The sequence below is a fragment of the Megalobrama amblycephala genome, linkage group LG18 (genome assembly GCF_018812025.1).
Source record: "Megalobrama amblycephala isolate DHTTF-2021 linkage group LG18, ASM1881202v1, whole genome shotgun sequence".
In the NCBI taxonomy this organism is placed as follows: Eukaryota; Metazoa; Chordata; class Actinopteri; order Cypriniformes; family Xenocyprididae; genus Megalobrama; species Megalobrama amblycephala.
The window spans coordinates 32,551,114-32,564,367 of NC_063061.1; the positions used below are offsets into that span (position 1 = coordinate 32,551,114).

Consider the following 13,254-nt stretch of genomic DNA (forward strand, 5'->3'; position numbering starts at 1 on the left):
GCTGTCATCTATGAGGATTTAAATGAAACAAAAAATATCTGAAGTAGGAATTAAAATAGGAATAAATATTTCCAGATCTGGATCTAGGTGAGATCATATGGTCAAACACTGATTGCTTTGCATTTCTAGATTGCATTCAGATTATGATTATGCATAGCTCTGATTTAAATCACAAACTATATTGCAGAATTTGAGTTAAAGCAGAAATATATTTATTCACTAGAGAATGTTTTTAATGAGTCGCTCCTTTGCTTTGATTTGAAAATGCTTCAAAGATCATCCAACCTTTTTTTTAGGTGTTTGCATAATCAATAATCACTAATTTGTCAACATTTGATTAATTATATCTGACCTATAAATAGTGAAGAATTTCTTTGTTATTCAAAATCCACTATATTTTCCACATTTTCAGTGTGGTCTAAAACCTGCACTGTATTTCTTTATATAACTGATTACTCTTTAAAATTTGTCCAGACAGAACTATATGATTTCTCTCTAAAAGTGATATGGTTATATATGTTTGTGTGTTCTGCAGGTGTTCACTGAAACCTCAGAGTAACAAGAACAAGACTTCATGCCAGTAATATGACAAGAAAACTAAAAGAGATGTCGGTGAGAGAACAAAACGCAGCTGAAGGAAAAGAAAAGACAGATGAAGCCAAACCTGAACAGAAGGACAAAACAATTAAAAGAGGAAAAGAAAATGCCTGCGGATTCAGAAAACATCTAAATCTGGAGCAGAAAAACAGTATGGACAAATATCGACCAAAGTGTAAGAAAGTTTGGGAGGAATTATAGATTTAAACACTAATATCTATAAATATAACACCTATATATATATATGATGTGCATTTACTGTAATAAGATTTGCACATGCAGATAAAAATAAATATTTAACATTTTATTGAGTAAAATGAAATGCATGGAATTGAATAAAAGTGAAATCCTGCAATAATAAATCAGAATATTATATCACATATTAAATCAAATAGTTACTTTTCAATAGGTTTTCACCATTGCTTTAGACTGTGAGTCTAAAGAGCAACACAGATTGATAAGATGAAGACGTAATTTTAAGAAGTTCTTGCGTTGTGACATTCATGTTTTGATTTCAGAGTGGAATATGATCATGTGACTCACTCGAATCTTAGCCTGTATGTCTGTTTGTTTGATTTCAGTCTCTCTTGATCCAGATGGACCTGCAGAGTGTCACTCTGGTGAAGAAAAATTCAGAGATGAGGTCAGAGATTCGCAGCTTATAATCATAAAATAAATCTGCACGTGTTTTGATTTCTAATATTGTGTTTTTCTCTTCAGAAAGCTGGAGTTTTTCTCATCTAACCGGCAGAATGTTCTTCACATCACTTTCAGTCGATGATTCAGAGTTAGACTGGAATACAAAACACTAATATTTTCCACTGAAAATGCTCCGTTTGTAAGTGTTCATCACTATAACTGTAACTGTACTGTGTACATAAACTGATTTTTGATTTAATACTGTGTACACAAACACAGGTATACAATGTTAAAGAAGAAACACTGAGATCAAATTTTCTTCCTATGTGAACTGGTAGTTCATGGCAGCAGCTGCACAAACTGTAGTTTTACAAGTTCTGTGACTTCATGCACTTTATTCTGACAGATGATTTTTCTTTAAACGTGTCATTACTTTACTTCCGTTTAGAAGGTATTTTTATTTAAAGAACCTCCCGACTGGTGTCAAGTGTCTCGTTCAAGTGCACAATAATCTCTATTTTTGAGTTGCATGGAGCACATGATCAGCAGGGATTAAATGTCTGTATTATTTGGATTCTGTTGAACACTTTGTGAAGGTCATGTAAGTGTCAAAGTGTATTTACTACATTATACTGTGTGTTTATACCTGAAAGTGTTCTCAGTCCCAAATTTATTCTTAAATGTCGAAATGCCCATGTTTTTTGCAGTGCTCAATAAATATTTAATTTAGCAAAGAGACGTGGCTGCGTAACCTCACTTGTCACAAATATAGCAGTTTATAGAATATAAAGCAATCACTGATAAATACATGTGCTTAGGGTGAGTTGTCAAACTAATTCACAATTTACTAGTGTTACTGTAATGAAATAAGTAAATTACTAAAGACAACAAGTACATCAAACTGTTACCATCTTTAACCACTAGATGACTCACTCACAGGCCTTTAGTAAGGAATGATATTTAACTTGAATTACAATATGTATATGCTTATTTGAAATTAAATATGTACTTTTAAACTTAACACACCAAATTCAAATGCATTGAATTCAGATCTTAAAATTCACTTGAGATGATGAACCCTTTTTGCACTGTGGCTCCTGGAAACTGGTGTACTAATAATTTATTCTACGCAGGAGAGAAATGACAAATAAAATATGTAAAATGCCTGTATTACAGTTCACATCTACTGCTTAAGAGTTGCTAAATTGGTTTTAGTCCTAATGGCCTCTTTTATCATTGATGTGGTGAAATAAAAATAAGGTAAAAATGAATTTTAGAATTTTGCTTTGATTTTAAGCTTTTTAATATGGGTCCAATATGATAGGCCAATTTATTGTGTTACTAATTGCAGATATGCTGAGAAATCTGTAATTGCCTAGATGAATTTACTGGCGGAACAAGGCATTTTGCATTTAGCGTATAAATATTAAAATGCAAAATTTTAATTGATTAAACAAAGTACCCTTACTTAAGAGAATTTTTAAGACAATAGTTGAGAGAACCCTGAATCTGAAAATCTGCATTTTAACAGCCACAATCCAGTAAAAACAATATCCAGAGTTTGACATGGAGAAACTCACTAGGTGTAACATCACCTGCCTCAATTGAGACTACAGAAACAAATATTCCGGTTCATCTTTTTATTGAATTATATTTTTGTTTAGGTTTTTAAGGTGTGTTAAACATTGAGGTCTATTTACCACTATATTGATCTACTGCATGTCTTTACTTCTTCTAATAGTAAAATAAACAATATGAACTACAAATTAAAACTTGAATTGCTCATTAATTATTTGCTAAACAAAAGAACCTTATTTCTTGATAAGACTTTACTGGCTAAATAAAATTTTTATGAATGAATACATTTCCTGTATCTCATTACTAAGGCCAAAGCTTGATTCCAGCAAATACATGAAATTATAAAAATGTACATCACAGCTTAAAAGCAATGTAAGTCACTTTGAATAACAATGTCTGGCAAATGCATAAATGTAAATGTGAGTGAACAGAGTAGTGTTATGGAGGACAATGATTAAAAGATCTCAGAAATCTCAATGCATCCTTTTTCTTTTTTTGTCTCAACCATTATCAACAATTCAACAGAAGTGGGTTATGCACACTGTAAAAAAATCCCAGTAAAATTTACAGTAAAAAAACGGCAGCTGTGGTTGCCAGAACTTTACCGTAAAAATTTCAGTAGCAACGTAAAAAAAAATCTGTTAAATTTAAGGTAAAATAACGTATTTCATTAACTGATATAATGTTAATTTACCAACCTAATGAAGTACTAATATCTGTTTTGTACCGTTATAATACACTGACAGTCACCAAACACAGTGGTGATAAGAGTCACACGATGAATCAAAGTTCATCACAAGCAGATTTTCCACAAGCTGAGGAGGACAACACTAACATATAGAAGGTGCACACAGTGTCATTCACACACACACTAAACACCATCATGGTAACACACATGACATTTTAAAAATGCAATAAACATTAATTTAACAACATTAGGTGTAACATAAAACCCTAATGTACATAACTAATTAGAAAAAAATGAGAAAAACTAAGAAGAAACAGAGTTATTTCAACGAAAATATATCAAATGTGAAGTGTCACGCAGGGAATTGTGGGAATGTCAATTTACGTTTTTTCAATGTAAATTTTACAATGAATTGTTATTTTTCACTTCCAAAAACTGTATTTTACTGTAAAATTACATTAAATGTACCGTTAGATCTATTACAGTTATTCACCGTATATAGTACGGAAACTTTCTGTAAACCAATTGACAGTTTTTCACCGCAGCATTTTTACAGTCTTTTACTGTTAAAATCACGGTCATTTTTTACAGTGCACAGATGACAGATCGAGTCAAGTTCAGACAATTGTTGCATGACATTAAAACTGATGCACAACATGAGAAGGGAGACAAAATAATCACAGAAGGGAAAAACTGGGACAAATGTTGTGATGAAATTACTGGATGGTAAAAATAACGGCTTTTATGCATATTTCCACATTAAATCATATAAGTTTTTAGCTTGTATGTGTACAATGCCATTACTGCAGTAGAACAGCCACAATTTATGAACAGAACTGTAACTGAACGGAAAAATACTTCAGAAAAATGTGAGTAAAGACAGAGAGAAATGGATTACAGAGAAGAAAAGTCAAAACTGAATATTAGGATGAAAATCAGCATTTCAAAACTGCTTTTTTCCAACTAAAAAAGCTTAATGTTGGATTGTCATTGCAAGAATAAATAATTAGTGTATCAATATATATGTACAGGACTGTATCATCATCCCATTGTGACAACTTACCCATTATTTTGTGTCATATGAACCGCATTTCTTGGGGGCAGAAATGTTGCAAATGTTCACAGACTGTAGCTTTTAAAGTTTGTGTCTGTCCAGAAACTGACTCCCAAAATAAATCAGCTCTGAGAAGTAAAAACTGTGTGAGACTCACCAAAAAGTCAAAGCTGAATCATCTTCCACTAACTGCAAACATAACTGGTGTCAAGTAGGAGTGGAACGGATCGTAGATGATCCATGATCCGTATGGACCAGACCCCAAAGTTCACAGATTAATTGCAATATTTAGCCATCATATGAAAGTTTATCATTCGCACGTTTTGGCTTGCCAGTTTACACATTCAAGCGATTTTAAACCATTCCAGCGCAAGAAGAGGTGAATGAGAACTCAGTTCAGTACTCGCACACTGTTATCACATCCGAAGCGCGCACACTTAGAATTAGAAACACCGAATTGATTCATCTTTCACGTCTCATTGCACCTGAACGGACACATACACACAAAATTGTCAAAATACTCGTCTTGGCAGTCGGTTAAGTGAACGTAAACAGTTGAGAAAGAAATTGGATGTGGATCTTGGATCCGTGCATTCGGTCTTAAAGTGACAGCAACCTATAAATACCTGTCTAAGTCATTAATGTTAATAAAACAACAAAGGAAAGCTTTAACAAAGATTCATCTACATTTAATTTATACAGTGAACACTGCAGTGTTATTTGTAACATTGTTTTATTGTGTTTATCTATGCTTGTAATTATTGTATTTTTTATTGTCTGTTCACAATTTTTTGCTGATCTGAAAAATGATCCGATCCATGACTTATATCCCATAATATGATCCGAACTATGAGTTCTGTGATCCGTTGCACGTTGCATCCATTTCTTGGTTGCTTGAGCCAATCTGTTCTCTTCAGTCTTACTGCATATTCCATCGATGCTCAATCAGTGTGGTTCATGGCAAGACTGAGCAAATCATATCAAAATTTTCCGTGAATGGAAAAGTGGGTGATTTTGGTTCATTTGAACACTTAAAATAAAATTAAAACTGAAAAAATAATGAAATAACACTTCAACACAGTGTACATTTAGGTCTGTTTATGCTTGAGCTCATACTTGTTTATCTCACTCTCTCAACTGTTGAATTTGCGCACATAATGAAGAAGTATGTAATGTTGTAAAACCAGAATCAGCTGCACATAAGGTGAATTCCCTCAGCCTGATGTTGCATTTTAACTTTGATCAGATTGTGTCTATTGAATTACAACCAAGCATGTCTACAGTATAAGCATCACAGTTAATGAAAAGGTTTTTCTGTTATTCTGATTTGATGTCACATGTTTTGCTGACTACATTAGCAATTCCAAGACTTCCATTTGTGGGATGTCATAAAATAGTAGTAGGCTATGATCACTTAAACTTTGTCACTGCAATTCTGTGCTTCGCTGACAAGTATTTTCCACAGTAAAATCAGTCTAATCTAATCTTGAATGGTGGAGTTGTTTATAACTCTGATTTCCTGAAGTACACCTAAGATCTGTCTAACCACTTTTGCGTCATCATCTGTCAATCATCTTGCATTCACCTTTGCATGACATGTCACACGGTCAAAAAATAATGAAGTAGGAAATTCCAAATATTTCAAGTTCAAGTAATGCCAATAACATTAAAAGTCTAATCAAACTGACAAAATATCTTTTGAACACTTTAGTCTAGTGTTTATTTTGTTTTTGCATTTATAACATTGTCGGTTTTCCTGTATTTCATGTTAATCATTTTGCAGATTGTTTGGCCTATGCAGGTCATGGTAATATTAATAAAGTTCAATGTTTAAATATTAAAGTTGTCATGAAATCAAAACAGAATTTTTTTTTTTTGGCTTTTAGTAAATATGTTAGAATATGTGATTATTTAAGCTAGTGTGCTTCAAAACAATTCCAAAATTCGTAATTAATTACAGTCTCTTACTTGCGTGTCTGAATTAGTCGTACCGTCTCTCTGTTTATTGTAAAACTGTCTGTGGGTTGTAAGTAGTTACTTCAAAAGTAGAAAAATATATGCTATAACTTGAGTTTCTAAGCTACTTTAGTGATAAATCACAGGACAGCATTCCTCCTCTCTGTGCACACGATCTTCACGTGATGTGCAGCTACTGTCTGAATGAGTGTTCATGTGCCACGGAGACTGGAATCACTTGGCTACACATGCAGTAGTATGTTTTTAAGGGTAAAGTGTTAACAATTTTTTTAAAAATTAAATAACCGACATGGGAAAATTACATTGGTTAGAAGTTCTATTTTTCGGGTTCGATTACTTTTCGATTAATCGTCCAGCCCTACTTCAGCTTCTCATCAGATTTCCTGTCCAATCAAATGCTCTCTACAATTGATCAAGCCCCCTACATTATAAATAGACATTAAAGCTGCAGCCGAAATGGGTCACTTGTTCACACTTTTACTACTTTATACTTGGTAAATGGCACATAGTACAATATATAGGGGATAGGGAACAATTAAGTCAGCATAAATATGCTTTCCAAATAAAGTCTGGTTTCGCATTAGTGTCATGTAGTTTCAGCCCCACGGACCGTTGGCTGAACGTTTGATGCACATGGCACACTTAACTGGAAACACTTTAGAATTTTCAAAGTCGTCATCCGGTTGGTTGAATTCTACGGGGTGTCCGGAAGAGTGTGAGTCACTTTCTTTAATGGTCCGCCTGGAATATACCAACAAATACCGTTACGCTAAACCCCTTGTGGAAGAAGAACGGCATTATGTTTACAACAGTGAGGATGAGCGCTTACCAGAATCAAATAAATGCTGTAATTTCAAAAGTATGTGAAGTTGACGACTCCATTTTTGCAGTAAACCTGCACAACGTTCTTAAATAAATAATTTATTAGATGCACTAATAAATTCTTATTGTAGGAACATCGACCTTACCTTTCACGCCCCTAATGATAGCACAGAAGAAAGAGAAGAAAACTAAGGCTTTACCAAGCTCAAAGGCTCTGGCCGAGCTGTGATATAAACAAAACGCTATTGGCTATTTAAAAAAAGGGGAGGAGCTGTTCAATTACGTCAACACATTGAATAATGCTGCAAGTTCCAAGGTACTTCAATGGCCTTTAAGGGGATTTTATATTCACATTTGTACAATATAAAATTTTCTTATTGTATTCCTGCAGTTGGCATAAGGCAATCGATGCAGTCAATAATGGAAAGAACAGAAGTTGTAGCTAAAAATAGCTTCTCTTTCTACTGTCAAGAAGGTATGTTTTCCTCATTCCTCGAGTCATGTTTTCTCAATGCCTGCTTGCGTCAATAGGCGGAGCAAAGCCAAAGATTATAAAAGTCTTATTTTCTCTCTCTCTGTGTTTGTTCTATTCTCTAGGACCACGTGTCCGGTTCTCTTCATTCATCGGGTGTTATTACAGGATTCTCACACAAATACACAGCCAATGTGGATATTTCTGCTCCTCATTGATTCACTTTTACAGTCATCAGAAGGTGAACGAAACACGTCTTTATGCACTTTGTAAAGCTGAGTTTAAAATATGTTACTTAAATTTTGCTGTTAAAGTGAGTCGCTTGATAATCATTGTACTGGACTTGTGGAGGGAAGGTGATGTGTGACGGATTATATGTGGAGTATCAGATCCTACAGTCATGGACAGCGGAGAGAAAAAATCAAAACCCAAAGAATCATTGGAGAAAAGTCTACTGAAGCATATTCGCAGAGACAGCATGCAGCAAAAACCCAACAGTGAGTATTTTATCTGCAATTGTGTGTCTTAATTTGTCTTATTACAGATAGGGAAGAACAGTGCCAGTTTTAATTTCATAATATTCCTCTAGGAGATTATTTCAAACAAAGCTTAAAGCCCAAAGACTTCTTAAGAGTTATCTCATATACAGCGGTGATAAAAATGAGGGTGAGGCCGGAAGGATTATTGTCATCTCAAGAGATTAGCAGCTGTTTGTACTAGATATGAATAACCTCCTCCCAAAATGTCCATTTATATTTCCTTTTCATTTGACAGACTTTTTTTTTTTTTACGTTTATGGGGTCAGCTGTCACAATGAAACATTAAATTTTACAGGCTCTTTTATTTAGCACATATGTAATCCATTGTTTTGATGTTGTAATTTTTAAAAAAGTATAGGCTACATTTGTAACATTTAAAATGTGTGACAACTTGCCCCAATTCAAATGTGACAGCATTTGAAGGTTGAACAATCAACTCTTATTAGTTGATTCTTATCTAAATGTATGTCAGTGTTTTTAGTTTGGAGTACTGAAATTCACAATAATGATCCACATTTAAGACAGTATAATATAAAACTACAGCTAAAACATTTTTGTCACTGAGCTTTTAATTCAAAATGTGAATTTAATGAAAAATGTTACTGAAATACAGACCCTGTGACAACAAGCCCCTGTCTGTCCTATATTTCACATTCTGTTCTTAATAAAGTCTTGATTTAAAGATAAAAATCTTTTTATTTTTTATTCCAGTGTGTCTGGATGCCGACAGACCTGTAGTGTTTCACTCTGGTGAATCAGATGAGGTGAGAGATTCACAGATCATTCTGTAGAGGAGAAACAACTGATGTGTGGAACTGACATCTGAATGAAATGTGTTGTTGGCCTTTTTACCATTGGGAACAACCTAGCAACCACCCAGAACACCCTAGCAACCACATAGCAACACCCTAGCAACCACATAGCAACATCCTAGCAACCACCCAGAATATCATAGCAAAAGTCAAGTCAAGTCAACTTTATTTTTTTAGCGCTTTAAAAACAATACAATTTTTTCAAAGCAGCTTTACAGGACTAAACAGGAAAATAATTATTCAATAATGGAAAACCTTAAAAATTCAAGCTTTTATAACTAATTCAAATTGTCTGGCCAGGCTCAAGCTAACATAATTTTTGTCTTGTCAAATCATTTGATCTAGTTATAGTGTATTATAATTGCTGTCTTTTTTTCTCTTTAGATCACTACTGTATACACAGCTTGTTTTGAGCTTTTCAGCTCCTTCATCTTCAGTTCTCATTCAGCAGTCAGTGATGACACAGTGTGTTTCCCTCTGCTGGACAGACTCATGTAGCACAAGAGGACGCTTAACACATTAATAATAGCTGCATATGGAAACTTTTAGGCAGTGATGTGTTGCATCACTGCCTTATCAGGCAATGACGTTGTAGGCAGAATTTGCACATGAAGGTACCTTTGATTTCGGAAAGACTTCTGAGGCAGTGTAACGGCTTAATGATCTACAGCAAAATAGAGTGAGCCTTGGTGAGAACTAAGTGAATATTTAACCCTCTATTGCGTATCATTTTACATTTATAAATGACGCAGAGAAATTGGCATTTTAAATATAATAATAATAATATTCAACCAAATACCAAACCAAGTTTCACAACTTTCCAGGCAGTGAAGTTGCATCTGAATAGTTTTTGACATTTTCACATGTAAGTTCCAAATGAAATATTGTAGCACAAGGTTAAAAGGAATGTTAATAAGGCTTTTTAATGTTTTTTTGAAACACTAAGACATTTTCACTACATTTCATATAGTGAAAATGCATTTGAATGTGTGTGACGTTTCAGACAATTTGCCAAAAATAATATATCCTAATAGGACAAAGTCAGTTATTAATGATGACAGCACCCTAAAAGTAAGGTCAAAGGTCAGATGTAGAAAACTAATTTTGGTAAATTATTTTAGCCTTTAATATATTTAAAATATAAAGTTTTTTTTTTTTTCTAGATGTGATTTCATAATTAGCCTCATAGTGGGTTAATTACTACAAAAATTAATTTCTTGCTAGAAATGACATCAGAACTGTTAACATTGGTCAAAAACATGCATTTACACACAAACTCACCACCAACTATCAGACACCATCATTATTTTTTTCGCTCAACTGTCACAGAATGGAAAGCGCAGGATTGTGGGATATCAAAAGCAGCGAGGGATACATGTATGCTGCCTCCCAAAATCGCTCAGATGCAGGAGACAGGAAGTAAAGTTAACACTGGATTCAGACATGCTTTGATGCCTTCCTACTTTGGAATACAGCCTCTGAAGGCAGCATTTTTAAGATTTCGGATGCAGCCCAAGTCTTGTTTTTATTTTAAAACAATGACAGCAGAGTATAAAGTTTGTGGCCTGATGTATGTGAGTGTTAAACTCTCCAGATTATCTGCAGCATTTTATCTAGACTAAAGCATGAAAACATGAAATGAAAACATTTCACTAGCGTTTTATATGTTCTCTTCATTTTACTCGATTCATTTTTTGGGGAAGTTGTTTTATTTTTTCTGTTGGTATTTTTGAAGAACCTGGTGAAGCAAAAGGCATTTTTCAACTGTTCACTGTATGCTGCAGCTGAACACTGCTGTACACCTTTTCTGTTTGTTTTTGTATTTGTAATTGAGTATATAAATTGCATAGTTTTTATAAATAATAAAAAAAAGCCTCTGTGAGGTGCATTACACCTTAATGGTTTATTGTCTGTCTTCATTTTATGCTTCTGTGGATTTTTTTAATTAGTGCAGACTGTAAAAAATGGACAGCGCATCTCTGCTTCCTTCCACTGTGGAAAAATGAAGCCAAAGTATTACGGTAGCTGCCGATTACTGCACAGTTATAATAATGCTCTTGCAAACTATTCTGACACAAACTTAAAAGGAAAATGTTTTTAAATGAAAACGGGATGAGTTTTCAGTAACTTACGGTTTAGCCTGTTAAAACATGTGATCACTGCAGCACTGTATTTAGACCTTATTCACAGCAGCGCCATCTTAGATTTTTAATAGGAATGAAAACAAGACTGTGAGGGATAGCCATACATCTCTACAGTGGGTTATTCTGTTATTTAATGTTTTTTTCTGAGGAAACACTGCAAAAAATATATTTTCAAGAAATTTCAGTAGACAAAAAACTCCAGACAATATGAGCTATGGAAAATTATAAGTGATCTAAGAGCTTTATACAGTGTTTTACAGTGGATGCCATTGAAAACACTGCAAGTCTATCCCACACAGCTTTGCTTTCATACCTGTCATGGTGCTGCTCTGATTATTTATTTTAGTTAATGAGCTGATGACATCACCAACAGCAAAACATAAAAAAAAACCTTTTGCAATAATGACAGAAAAAACTTTTATTTCACCAAAACTTTAGAAATCATTTAATGCAATCAAGTGTTTAAAGTTAAGCAAAACTGAATCAAATCATAACAAATTGGTTGTGAAAAGAGAAGGGCAATGCTTGAACAAACTGACATTAGTTTCTAACATCACTACTAATTTTAGGAACTTACCCGTTTAGATTAAATCACTATTAAAACAATCTGAATGTCAAATGATTTGTAAGTGCAATATCTGTAAATCATGGATGTGAATGTGAACTTTGCTCACTTAGACAACTTCAGGCAATGCTTTTTCTCATGAGTCCGTAGATTAGATGTTTTGGTGAAACTCTTCCCACATGAAGAGCACTGGTGTGGCTTCTCTCCAGTATGAATTCGCTCATGATCTTTCAAGGTTCCTGGCCAAGCAAAACTCTTTCCACAGTGTGAGCACTTGTACGGTTTCTCTCCAGTATGACTTCTCTGGTGTTTTGTTAAGACACTGGATGTAGTGAAGGTCTTTTCGCAGTCAAAGCACATATAAGGTCTCACACCAGTATGAATACGCTCGTGCTCTTTTAAAGAGTACAGTCGTGAAAAACTCCTTCCACAAAATGAACAAAAGTGAGGCTTCACGCCAGCATGAACTTTAAGGTGTGATCTTAAGCCTGATGAAACAACAAATGTTTTATCACACTGATCACAGCTGAATGATCTCACTCCAGAGTGACGGCGCAGATGATCATTGAGACCGCTTTTGCAACTGAAAGTCTTTTCACACTGAGTGCATGTGAACGGTTTTTCTCCAGTGTGAATTTTCATGTGTATGATAAGTCTTCTTTTCTGTGTGAAATTTTTTCCACACTGAGAGCAGGTGAAAGATCCCTTGACTCCAGTTTTTCCAGCTCGTTTTTGGGTGGAATTCTTTTCAGTCTGTGAAATGACTGTGTTTCCATCTTCATTTTCCATCTTCTTTTGAAACTGATGTTGATTGTCTTCAGTCACTTCCATCAAATCTAAAATCAACATACGATTTCCATGGTTCAATTGAAGATGGATAAATTAGAAACAAAAAGAAATTCAGGGAGCCCCGCATTGGCTGGCTCAGACTGAGAAATGCAGTTTTGTCATGATTTGAGAGTTTAGAAACAAAATTTGAGACAGCTGTTCTTAGATTTCAAAATGAAATATAATCATAAGCTTGGTAAACAGCTGAGAATTTGTTGTTCGAGCTGCCTACTTTTGCGACTAAATATCAGCCCGAGAATCATTTCAAAGATGAGGGCCGAGCGACTTGCCTGAAAAGGACTTTGACTCACATGTTTTCAGATTTAGTTTTCTCATAGTAAATAGTAAATGTACTCACAGTCTGATAAGATTAAAGTGTCGTTTCGTGAACCACGGTGAACTCATGAGCGTCAAAAAAAAATTCAACTGCTATGGATGAACGCAACAAGATCACGTGGTTGAAATGAAAGCAAATGTCGCCATCTAGAGGAAAATCTGTTGCACTGCCAAACTATTATAATAGAAACTCGTGTGTTATT

General features: G+C 34.3%; 1 protein-coding gene across 1 annotated transcript; it reads right to left on the reverse strand.

Moving 5' to 3' along the window:
* Positions 1-11,714: 11,714 nt before the first annotated feature.
* Positions 11,715-13,198, reverse strand: LOC125253177 (gastrula zinc finger protein XlCGF7.1-like). The gene is made up of 2 exons (XM_048167003.1): positions 13,074-13,198; positions 11,715-12,723 (listed from the first exon to the last, which is right to left on the reverse strand). The coding sequence occupies exon 2, from the start codon at positions 12,716-12,718 to the stop codon at positions 11,993-11,995; it is 726 nt and encodes a 241-aa protein (XP_048022960.1). The 5' UTR covers positions 12,719-12,723; positions 13,074-13,198; the 3' UTR covers positions 11,715-11,992.
* Positions 13,199-13,254: the final 56 nt, after the last annotated feature.

Bases quoted from the DNA above. Each gene is read 5' to 3' on its own strand.
- LOC125253177 (XM_048167003.1), bottom strand. From the start codon at position 12,718: ATGGAAGTGACTGAAGACAATCAACATCAGTTTCAAAAGAAGATGGAA.